This window comes from Ovis canadensis, chromosome 15 (assembly GCF_042477335.2).
Source record: "Ovis canadensis isolate MfBH-ARS-UI-01 breed Bighorn chromosome 15, ARS-UI_OviCan_v2, whole genome shotgun sequence".
Classification (NCBI taxonomy): Eukaryota; Metazoa; Chordata; class Mammalia; order Artiodactyla; family Bovidae; genus Ovis; species Ovis canadensis.
Window position 1 is genome coordinate 84,105,889 of NC_091259.1, and position 11,499 is coordinate 84,117,387.

The 11,499-nt window shown below is 54.6% G+C and overlaps 1 protein-coding gene across 3 annotated transcripts in view; it reads left to right on the forward strand.

The window, feature by feature from the left end:
* Positions 1-11,499, forward strand: part of CSTPP1 (centriolar satellite-associated tubulin polyglutamylase complex regulator 1) — a 213,966-nt gene that overhangs the window by 196,466 nt on the left and 6,001 nt on the right. For all 3 annotated transcript variants that reach the window (XR_011249271.1, XM_069554075.1, XM_069554076.1), the window contains exons 5-6: positions 9,472-9,557; positions 11,212-11,407. Coding sequence is in view for 2 of the 3 variants with exons in the window: in XM_069554075.1 (XP_069410176.1) it covers positions 9,472-9,557; positions 11,212-11,407 (282 nt within the window). In the remaining variant the exon portion in view is untranslated. The remainder of the gene's footprint in view (positions 1-9,471; positions 9,558-11,211; positions 11,408-11,499) is intronic.

Consider the following 11,499-nt stretch of genomic DNA (forward strand, 5'->3'; position numbering starts at 1 on the left):
AGTCAACAGCAGTATGAAAGCACGCAGAGGGCTGCCAAGCCCAAGCTTCAGTGAATGAATGAATGCTAAGCCCTCAAGTTCCCGCAGGATCTCGGAGGAGGAAGGTAGAGGGAGGGTGTCCAGGTGTTCTAAACAGTACGTGTAATCGCTTACAAAGCTTTTAAACACTGAAGCAAGGGTGGGGAAACGTGAAGACTGGAGAGGAAGTTAGCTAGTGGGTACACAGATGCTTTTTCTGTTATTCTGTGTAATTCTCTGAAGTTTTAAATAGTGTATTTAAAATGCAAAAGGTGTGGATAAAAGAACACTCTGTGTGATTTCAATGCCTTTAAACCACGAAGCTTTTCCACCTTGGTTTATGTCCCTGGATGTGTCCCAGTGTCTTCTAGTTTTCGATCTGTGGTGGCTTGAATTTATACCCTACTGTTGCGTGAAAATTGTGTCAGCTTTGTGTCGAACTGGTCCACGGTGCTTTTCAGCTCTACTCCATCCTTCGACTTTTCTGTATTCATTCTATTACTTTTGAGAGTTTGATATTGAAACTCCAACTAAAAATCTTAATTTATCTACTTAAAAAGTAGTTGTAATATATAGTGAAACTATTATGTAACTTTGATATGTATTTTCCAAGCGTCCTGTAAATGTGTTATCATGCTTTTGTAATTCAAAATATAAAAAAGAGAAAAACAAGTGAAAGGAAGAAGGTGGGCAGGATTTAGGAAGGGAGCAGGGAGAGCAAAAGGCCGTCTCGGGCAAGTAAGCAACCTGGAAAGGAGCCAGTGAGGACTTGGATGGGGGAGCCAGGGGGCCTGGAGTTTGAGGAGCCGGGGAGCTGGGAGAAGACGGGGGGGCCTCACAGGCCACGCACTGGATGTGGAGAGTGGAACAGTTGCCCCCAGCCCCAGCTACGAGGCTTCTGGGGAGAGACCAGGATCATGGAGCCGAAATGGCCGAGCGGAGCCTTCATGGCATCTGCAAGGAAGAAGCAGCGTCCAGGCCTCGGCGTCCGGCCCGCCTGGGGGCCGCAGCTCTACAGGAGTGGGAGAAGGGACAGCGCCACCCCGGTGGAAGGCGTCACAGCCACGTCTCACCTGGAGCAGCTGCAGCTGGCCCAGGAGCTGTGACTAGAGTCAGAGAGGCCTGGGTTCAAATTACAGCTCTTTTGCTTCTGGCTTGAAAGCCCTGGTCAAGTATCTGAGCCCCTGTGTTCTCAGTGAAGATATCCATCGATCTCACATCAGAGGATCAACGGGAAAGAAAGTGCAATGCCGGACGCACAGCGCTAACCAAGCAAGCCCTTACTGGACGCTGTGTAGCTGTAGCCGTTGCTGCTGCCCAGGCTCTCTGGGTCCAGCTTCTCAGGCACTGCAGGGCAGGGGCCGGAAGTGCGGCCCGGAGCCCGGGGAGACCACAACCTGGACGGCCCCACGCTGCTCGGAGGGCCTGGACTGGAAGCAGCTCTTGCCGCGCAGGGGGCGTCTCCAGTGCAGCCCCGCGGGCGGGCAGCCCTAAGGAAGTGTTGCAGAGAACCGTGGCGATACCTGGAGAAGGCAGCCAGGCTGTGGCTTTGCCCTCACTCATGGCCCTGACATTAAGGCAGACTCCACGGAGGTGTCCCGGGATCCCAGACAGGCCTGGAGACACCCTTCACCTTCACCCATGAACAGTGCAGCTCATGTGACCTCCCAGAGGAAGTGCCGGCATGGGAGGCTTCTCGCCAGCCCCGGCGGCCCCCCAGAAGTGGACTTGAAACAGGATAGCTCGCTTCCGCCTGAGAGCCTGTGCCCGGCCAGGCACTTGCACTTCCTCCGAGCTATATTTTTATTCGCTATTTTGAGCTCTTCCATCACCTGAAACCAGCTAGAACACACTTATGGATGGCAGCTAACACTGATTTTGAGTCATTACTATGTATACCAGTAATATATAACAGTAGATATACCAGTAATGTATAACAGTAGAATAGACGCAGCGTATCACCATATTGAATCTTCACCAGAATCCTGTGAATTGGTAACTAGAATCATCTCCTCTACAGATGAGGAAACTAAAGCTCCAAGAGAAAACGTGACTTGTCGAGAAAAGGAAACTTGGGCAGGGAGTTCTAGAGCTGGGTGGGATTGGATCCCTGCAAAACAAAACAAAACAATACATCTTCTGCCACTCAACCCGGGGATGCTGACCTTTAAGGGAGAATAGGAAGTTGGCAAGTCGCAGATTCAGGCTGAAAACTGTTGCTTCGTTGGCACCCACCAAATGTCCAGCCAGCCAGCCCATCCCAGCTGTTGGAAGTCAGCATGGGAGGGCAAGAACAGCCAGCCCCCTCGGGACGGGCTCAGACCCTGCCAAGCGCTCTTTTCTTTCTCCATTCCAGCCGCTGCCCTGGACTCCACCCTCCACATGTTTCTGCTCAGAGCCAGCCTCTCCTTCTCCCCTAGAGCCCCCTCTCTCCAGCCCCGAGGCTGGCATGCCAGGGTCCCTCCCCGACCCAGTACAGACTCTCGCTGGCAGCCGCTCCCTGCTGGCTCCGCTTCAAAGCTGGAGCGGGCCCCTCTCCTCCAGGTGTCAGGAGCGGCTGGCACATTAGCAGAAGGCCTCTGGCAGGAAGGGGTGTCGAGCCAGGAAACTCCTCCTCCTGACCCTCAAGCGGGTGGGGCCAGGTTCGAGTTCAGGGTGGAGCCGCTGTCGGTGAGGTGAAGGGCCCACAGCCTGGGGTCATCACAGTCACCACGGGCAGAGACAGAGCCGCAGCCTCCTGCCTGCCTCTCTCCACAGTTGTGAGATCCCAGTGCCAGATGCCCAGGACTCTTACGGGTCACAGCGCTAGTCTGGAGATGGACGGTGTGGCATTCCATGTTTCTAAAAGCACCTTTTTGTGAGGTTTTTCAACAGCAAACTTCTCCCCAGTGAGACCAGAGTTACCAGATGTTAGTTCTCTCCGCCCTTGGGGTGCCCTTCTGTCAGAGCCAGAAGAAGCCCGCTCAGACTTTGGGGAAGTATTCCACTTGAATATCTCCAGCAGCAGGCAGCTCAGTTGCTCACAAAGCAGCCATCATCCCAGAGCTGGGCGGCTTCCAGTCTTCTGGAGGCAGTCTCCCAGAACCCTGTGGCGTCTCCCTCAGAGGCAGCCCTTCAAGAGCCGTGGCCCAGCGCCACTTACCCTTCATCCTCTCTTCCCACTAAAGGATCTGAAGGTAGTCGTCAGCTGACATCCTGGTTTGCAGACTCCGCCTCGCCGACCCCCTGTTCTGTGACTCTAGCTCGTCCCTCTTAAATAAACCACCCTCTTAAATAGTGCCCGGATGCCACCTTGCCAGGAGAAAAGAGAAGGGTGCCGCACCGCTGTTAGTTATGAGTTCACACTTTCCCTCTCGTTCAACTAACACTGGCTGAGGGCCTGCCGTGTGCCCTCCCCGCCACGCTGGAGCATCGTGGGGGACACTGACTGGGGCCTCCTGTGAGTCCAGAAAGGCGAGCGGGGGCCAAGGGCAGGGCATACAGGCTCATAAGCCAGGATAAGGATGGGAGATGTTGCTCTAAGGACAAGGGGAAGCCCATAAAGTGTTTAAAACTGGCTTGTAAAACAGTCAAATTCGCATTTTTATTTTATTTTTTATTTATTTTTTTAATTCGCATTTTTAAAAAGGTCTTTCTGGGAGGGAGGAGAGGGTGAGATGAGTGGAGAAAGCAGCATGGAAGCTTGTATCCTGCCATATGTGAAATAGCATGTATCCTGCCATATGTAAAATAGCTTGTATACTGCCATATGTAAAATAGATGAAAAGTGAAAGCGAGAGGCACTCAGCTGTGTCCGACTCTCTGTGACCCCATGGACTATACGATCCATGGAGTTTTCCAGGTCGGAATGCTGGAGTGGGATCTTCCCAACCCAGGGACCGAACCCAGGTCTCCCACATTACAGGCAGATTCTTTACCAGCTGAGCCACAAGGGAAGCCCAGTAGCCAATGGGAATTTGCTATATGATTCAGGAAACTCAAACCGGGGCTCTATGACAACCTAGAGAGGTGGGATGGGGAAGGAGGTAGGAGGAAAGTTCAAGAAGGAGGGAACATAGGTAAACCTAACTGTGGAGTTGGAGGAGACTCTTGAGAGTCCCTTGGACTGCAAGGGGATCCGACCAGTCCATCCTAAAGGAAATCAGTCCCGAATATTCATTGGAAGGACTGATGCTGAAGCTGAAACTCCAATACTTTGACCACCTGATGTGAAGAACTGACTCATTGGAAAAGACCTTGATGCTGGGAAAGATTGAAGACGGGAGGAGAAGGGGATGACAGAGGATGAGATGGTTGGATTGCCATCACCAGTGCGCTGGACATGAGTTTGGGTAGGCTCCAGGAGTTGGGGATGGACAGGGAAGCCTGGCGTGCTGCAGTCCCTGGGGTTGCAAAGTGTCAGACACGACTGAGCAGCTGAACTGAACTGAACTGATGGCTGATACATGTTGATGTTTGGCAGAAACCAACACAATATTGTAAAGCCATTATCCTTCATTTAAAAATAAATTTAATTAAAAAAAAAAAAAGTTTTTCTGACCACAGTATGGATACCCAATTAGAAGGAGGCAAAAGTGTTACCGGAAGCCAGGTAGCAGGTCGTCCAGTTGTCCTGGAAGAGGAGGTGGACGTGGGCATCAGTGGGGGCCGTGGAAGTGGAAAAGAGTAGACGGATTCCAGAGAAACCTCTGGAACAGGACTGATTGGACCGGGTGATTGGTTGATACGTGGTGGGCAAAAGAGGGCGTTTCCCGGATGTCAGGAGGACTCCCAGGCTTCCGGCTGAGCAGAGGAGCAGGGCTGACAATGACAGCTGAGACCCAACTGGCTTCTCTGTCAGCCAGGCCCACTGCCTGCAGTCAGGAAAACACTTCAGTCCCACGCGCATGTGCTGCCAGGGTCCGGCTACCTGTCCCTCAGAGAGAAAGCCCTTGCACCGCCTGCCTCCCCCAACTAGCCCCATCCACGTGTCAGCCCCCCGAGGAGCAGGGGTCAAAGCAGAGCACACGCCGGGCTTGCCCTGCTTCACCCTGACACCTCCGAGGGCTGTGCCCTCTCTCTTCCCCAGCCGCCCATCTCAAAAGAGGGAGCTGGCATTGACAGTCAAGCCTGGCTGCTGATGGAGAGCGGCGGCCAGTTCTGGGGCTGGAAGGGCAGGCCCTCCGCAGCCAACAGTCCTGGCTGTGGCTGAGAAGGGGAGATGCTTACGGCGCTTGGCCTGGCAGCCCTGGCGCGGCCGGGAGCAGGCCGATCAGCAAGAATGGCCGCTTCTGGAATTAGATGGGGCTGGTGACTGTGTGGCTTTGTGAACACACCGCCCTGTGCACTCTGCAAGGATAAGTCCTATGGTACTGGGGTTACATTGCAATACAGCTCTTCCTTCACTTGCTGGGTGGGGCAGGGGGGGTATGTCCTGATAAAATCTACTGTAAGTTAAAAATATCAAGTCAAAAATACACTGACTGCACCCTACCTACCAGAGATCATATCTTAGCCCAGCCCTACCTCAGCTGCGCTCAGAACACTTGCATCAGCTCACAGTTGGACATCATCATCTAACCCATAGCCTGTTTCTTCATAAAGTGTTGAATCTCACATGTAATTGATTTGAACACGGTACTCAAAGTGAAAACAGAATGGTTGTCCCTGTCCCACCCTCATGACTGCACAGCCGACTAGGAGCTGCCCCTGCCCAGCGTCACAGGAGAGTACGTACATTGCATCGCTAGGCCAGGGAAAGGCCAAAATTCAGAGTTCTTCTCGCTTTCACACCATCATCGGTTAAGTTATAAAACCTAAGACTGCCTGTCATCAAGTTGGGGACCGTCTGTATAAAATAAGTGAATAAATAGGTGAAGAGAGAAATAGACTTCTCTGATGGTTCAGGGGTTAAGACTCCGAGTTTCCACTGTGGAGGGCATGGGTTCCATCCCCGGTTGGGGAAGTTCTGCATGCCCGTGAGTGAGTGAACTCACTCAGTCGTGTCCAACTTTTTGCAACCCCATGGACTGTAGCCCGCCAGGCTCCTCTGTCCATGGGATTCTCCAGGCAAGAATACTGGAGTGGGTTGCCATTTCCTTCTCCAGTGGATCTTCCCCACTCGGGGATTGAACCCGGGTCTCCCACATGGCGGGCAGATGTTTTATCCTCTGGCTCAGACGGTAAAACGTCTACCTGCAATGCGGGAGACCCGAGTTCCATTCCTGGGTCGGGAAGATCTCCTGGAGAAGAAAATGGCACTCCACTCCAGCACTCTTGCCTGGAAAATCCCATGGACGGAGGAGCCTGATAGGCTGCAGTCCATGGGGTTGCAAAGATTCGGACACTACTGCATGCCCGTAGCATGGCCCAAAAAAGAGAGAGAGAGAGAGAAATAGTAGAGGGAGGTAACTGCTATAAACAGGAGCACCAGATCCCAGGTTGATGATAAACAAGAGGAGCCAAGTAACATCTTCAAAGGCTTTGGTTCCCCTTCGTGGTTTCCTGCTTGGGGATGTTCTCAGCCCAGTGCTCTTCCCTAGCAATTAACTTCAGGCCATTCTGGTTCCTGGCTGTCCCGGGAGTAGGGCAGGAAGGAGAGGGCATTGCCTTCTCTCCTCGGGGGCCTGTCCCTCCGCTGTGGGCCAGGGAAGGGAGGACGTTGAGGTCCTCCCTGGGACTCTGGAGAAATGCACTGTCCCTCTGCAGTTTGGGATGCCTCTGCTACCCCAGCCCCCTCTCCCTGCCCTCTCTCTACCTAGCTCGGCCCTCTGTCCCCATCCGGATATCAAAGTCTGGGCTTTGTGCCCTCTCTCATCCCTTTTGCCTGCCCATTCTGCTCAGGTTATAAGGAAAGAGGTAAATACTTGGCATCACCGACGCAATGGACATGAACTTGGGCAAACTCCAGGAGATGGTGAGGGACAGGGAGGCCTGGTGAGCTGCAGTCCATGGGGTCGTAAAGAGTCAGATGCGAGTGGGTGACCGAATCACAGCCACTTGGCCTGTCTCAGCTCTTGGTCCCTGGAGCCTCTGCCAGAAAGACTAGGGCGCCCTCTTGCGGCCATTGGCAGTATTGCTTGTTCCCACTCTGGCCTTGAATTTTTTTTTTTGAGTTGGTGATGCCATCAGCCATCTCATCCTCTGTCGTCCCCTTCTCCTCCCGCCTTCAGTCTTTCCCAGCATCAGGGTCTTCTGGTAGAGGAAGCAGCTTTTTTCTTCCCCAAGAGATACATGAGAAGCAATTAAGGCCCTAAGATTTAGGTGAGAAGAAGAAAAGATAATTTAGGCAGATAATAAACTAAGAAATGAAATGCAGGTGTTTATATCCTGTGAAAGAAAGAAAGTGAAGTTGCTCGGTCTGTGTCCAACTCTGTGACCCCATGGACTGTAGCCTGCCAGGCTCCTCGGTTCATATCCTGTATCTTTACTTTAAAAGAGGTGGTGAGACCTAGCAGGAAGCAAGTCCATGACATGTAAATTTACCAGCTGTGCGACCTTATTAAGCTGACTTCTCTGAGACTTAGTCTCTTCACCTGTAAAATGGAATAATCACAACACCTGTCTCATAGGATTGTTGTGGGATAAAATTTGTTATTGTTCAGTCGCTCAGTCATGTCCAACTCTTTATGACCCCATGGACTGTATCACACCAGGCCTCCCTGTCCATCACCAACTCCTGGAATCCACCCATACCCATGTCCATTGAGTCGATTATGTCATCTAACCATCTCATCCTCTGTCGCCCCCTTCTCCTCCTGCCTTCAATCTTTCCCAGCATCAGGGTCTTTTCCAATGAGTCAGCTCTTTCATCAGGTGGCCAAAGGACTGTAGATTCAACATCAGTCCTTCCAATGAATATTCAGGGTTGATTTCCTTTGGAAATGACTGGTTTGATCTCCCTGCTGTTCTAGGGACTCTCAAAATTTAATTAACATAAGTTAAATACCCTGTAACTCAGGGCTTCGCTCGTAGCTCAGTTGGTAAACAATCTGCCTGCCATGCAGGAGACTCAGTCTGATCCCTGGGTTGGGACAATCCCCTGGAGAAGGAAATGGCAGCCCACTCCAGTACTCTTGCCTGGAGAACCCCATGGACAGAGGAGCCCGTCAGGCTACTGTCCACCGGGTCATAAGAGTTGGATATGACTTAGCGACTAAACCACCACAGGTCCATCCAAATTCCTTGTATGGTGCCTGCCATGAAGTAAGGACTCAGTAAATACGGCCTAGTTCTATTGTTAATCGTTATTAGACCTGGAAACTAGATGTAGGAACCATCTCTGTCTTCGGGGGGACCTGAAGCCAGGCTTTGCACACTCCCAGGGGCACTGTCCACATCAGTCTCTCCAGAGCCCCTTCCCCAGAGGCGAACAATGCCTGCAGTCTCTGGAGCTGATCCAGCTCCAGTCTGGGGACTCTGACCCAGTGAGGTGGAGAGAGAATTCGAAAAATCCATGAACGAGCAAGATAAGTTGGTTTCTTGGGGGTCATTTGTTTGTTTAAGGAAAGATAGGGCCCAGTCAGAAACAGATTGGGGAGAGGGGTAGGAATTCCCTGACAGTCTGGTGGTTAGGACTTTGCACTTCCACTACAGGAGGGCACAGGTTCAATCCCTGGTCAGGGAACTAAGATTCCCACATGTCTCATGGCTGGAAAAAAAAGAGAAAAGAAACAGATTGGGGGCCCAGCTGCCGGTCAGTAGATGAGTTTGGCACCCTGCCTGGCACAAGGATGGAGCCCGGCAAGTGCTCATTTCCGTCTCTTCCTGTCCTCTCTCCAGCAAGTCCCTGAGCGGAGTATCTCTGGTCCGCTCCCTCTAGTGGTCACGGGGCATTCTTCCTGTGAGAAGCCGGGAGGGGGCCACCCTGTGAGCGTGGACATCGTGGAGGATCAGTGGCCGCCCAGCGTCACTGGACCCCCTCAAGGGCAGACCCCAGGCTGCACCCCCGGCCCTCTGTGCCGCCTGTGCCCCAGGATTGGAGGTGCCTGTGGCCTGTCTGGCCCTTGGTCACCTATTAAATCTCGGGGCCACTTGCCAAGACCCTTTAAAGCTCTTGGCTGTTCTTTTTGCCTTTTCTGATCAGCTGTATTTATTCTGAACTAAATGGTCCTCGCTGCAGGATGAAAGGATTTTCTGCTGAAGGATATGAAAAGAAACCCTGGCCGCATTGCAGCTGCACTCCCTCCTTGCTGCCCCCCGCTAGCCCACGTTCCATCCCCTTGCTGGTGCCACAGGGACTGAACTGGGAGCCTGCCCCCCCCCGCCCCATGCCAGTGGTTTGGTGGCAGAGCCCAGCTAACGGAGAAGTGCAGTGACGGGGAAGAGCTTGTCTGGGGGACCCGTCTCTCCTTGCTGTCCCAAGGGGGTCTGGAGCCCCCGGCAGGGCTCACTGCAGCACCCTCCATCACACGCACACGCACACACGTGCGCACACACGCAGCCGCTCAGACCTTCTCGCTCTCTGCCCCTCAGGATTGTGCTCATGGACGACGCCATGGACTGCTTGATGTCTTTCTCAGATTTCCTTTTTGCCTTCCAGGTCCAGTTTTACTACTCAGGTGAGAGTTTCCCGGGCCCCCGTGGCTCCTGTCGAGACCACAGTCCCCCACTCCCCATCCCACCCTGTGGCCCCTCCGTCTGCGCGTCTGGCCCGCACTTCCTGCGCCGCCTCCCTTCGTGGCGGGCTTCCCCGCAGGATGTGGTCACAAGACTCGGCCTGCAGGGCCTCCTCACAACACAGAAAGCCACGGTGCTTCCCACCGGCAGGGGGACACACATCAGTTTAAGTGATGACCACGGTCACACCACCACCGACACGCTGCTGCGGGGCGCTCCCCGAGGCGGTTCCTGTTTAGTGAAGGCGTGCCGTGTGCCGGGCCCAGTGCTAGGCGCCTTCGTCCTCACCACAGCCCTAAGGGGCATGCGGCTTTTTAATGGAGAAGCGGACAAGGGGAGCTGCCAATGCGCCGGGCTGACCAGAGGGCCCGCCCCACCGCCCGCGCGCTCAGCCCCTCGGCCGTGTCAGCGGGGTCGGAGGTCTCTCCCTGGGCCCGACGCAGACATGTGAGCACACAGCTCCCCATCAGCGCACGCCAGTCCCCTCTCACACGCCCCCCTCATCCCCTGCTCCCCAGCAAGCTCCAGCTGCACCCCGAAATCCCAGGTGGAATAAAGATGGCTGGCTGGATACCAGCGCACACCGGCTCACACATGGCAGCGTCCGATGGAATGCTGGGCCCTGAAACTGCTGACTGTGTCCATCAGCAAACTTGTTTCAAACAGGCTCTTCCAGTAAACAGGGCTGGCTGTCCCTGGAGCCTGCCCGTGGCTTTCTGCCAGCGGCTGGCCCCGGCCGGCCCCAACCTCACTCAGGGGCCACATCGTGTCCTCTCGAGGGCGGCCCCAGGGCCCAATCAGGCAGGGGCTGCAGTCTGGGGTCTCGCCTCCTGCTCACAGCAGCTCCGGGCATCCATGTCCCATTTCTCTGAAGCTCTTGGGCCCTGGAGAAGGAGCAGCTGCGTGTGGAGACCCTATTCCCCTCGCCATGTGAACGGGCTCTCCTCACAGCGCCCCCCAGAAAGGGCAGCCATGGGGAGGTGGGCCGTAAGTCTCAGCTCACCGATGAGGGCTCGGCAACTAACACCTGAAAACTAGTTGTTTAATAAATCAGCAGCTCGTAAGCTTTCTCTCCCATGGGTATCTCCAATCTGCTTCCCTTAGTCAGAGAGGCAGGTGGCCTCACAAGAGCGGTTTGCCAGCAGGAATGTGTTCCTGTTCACCTTTTACGTTTTTCAAAACTATTTATTGCATTTTCTATGCACCAGGCACCGTGCTGGGTGCTGGGGGTGGGGAAAGCGGACACGGCACGGTCCAGGCCTGGGGGCGAGATCTGCCATTCCAGCAAGGAGACAAAGCAAACCAGCCGCACAGAGACGCCCTCACTGAATAAGCGCCCCAGAGGAGTCCGGGGTGCCTGAAAGTATGTAATGGGGTCTCGCCTGGTCTAGGAAGAACTGCCAGAGGAGGGGACGTTCGAGCTGAGACACGCGAGTGTCATCTCTCACAAGTGTGGGCCATGAGGGTCCCTGCTCCCTGGATGCTGTGCGTTGAGGACTCACTGGGAGCTGAGCCGACCCGCAGAGAAGGGGGCGCACGGTGAGGGGACCCAGGGTGTCCTCCCCACCTGACCTGGCCCCTCCACCCTGTATGCAGAGTTCCTGGAGAGCGTGGCCGCCATCTATCAGGACCTCCTGTCGGGCAAGAACCCCAACACGGTGATTGTGCCCACGTCGTCCAGTGGGCAGCACCGCCAGCGGCCTTCCGCGGGCGAGGCAGGCACGCTGGAGGGCGTGGAAGCCTCACTGTTCTACCAGTGCCTGGAGAACCTGTGTGACCGGCACAAGTACAGGTGAGAGCCCGCCCCAGCCCCCAGGGCTGCAGGCGCAGGCGCCAGCTCGGACCCCCCCCCCCCCCGCCCCCTGCAGGCTCTCCTGACGGCCG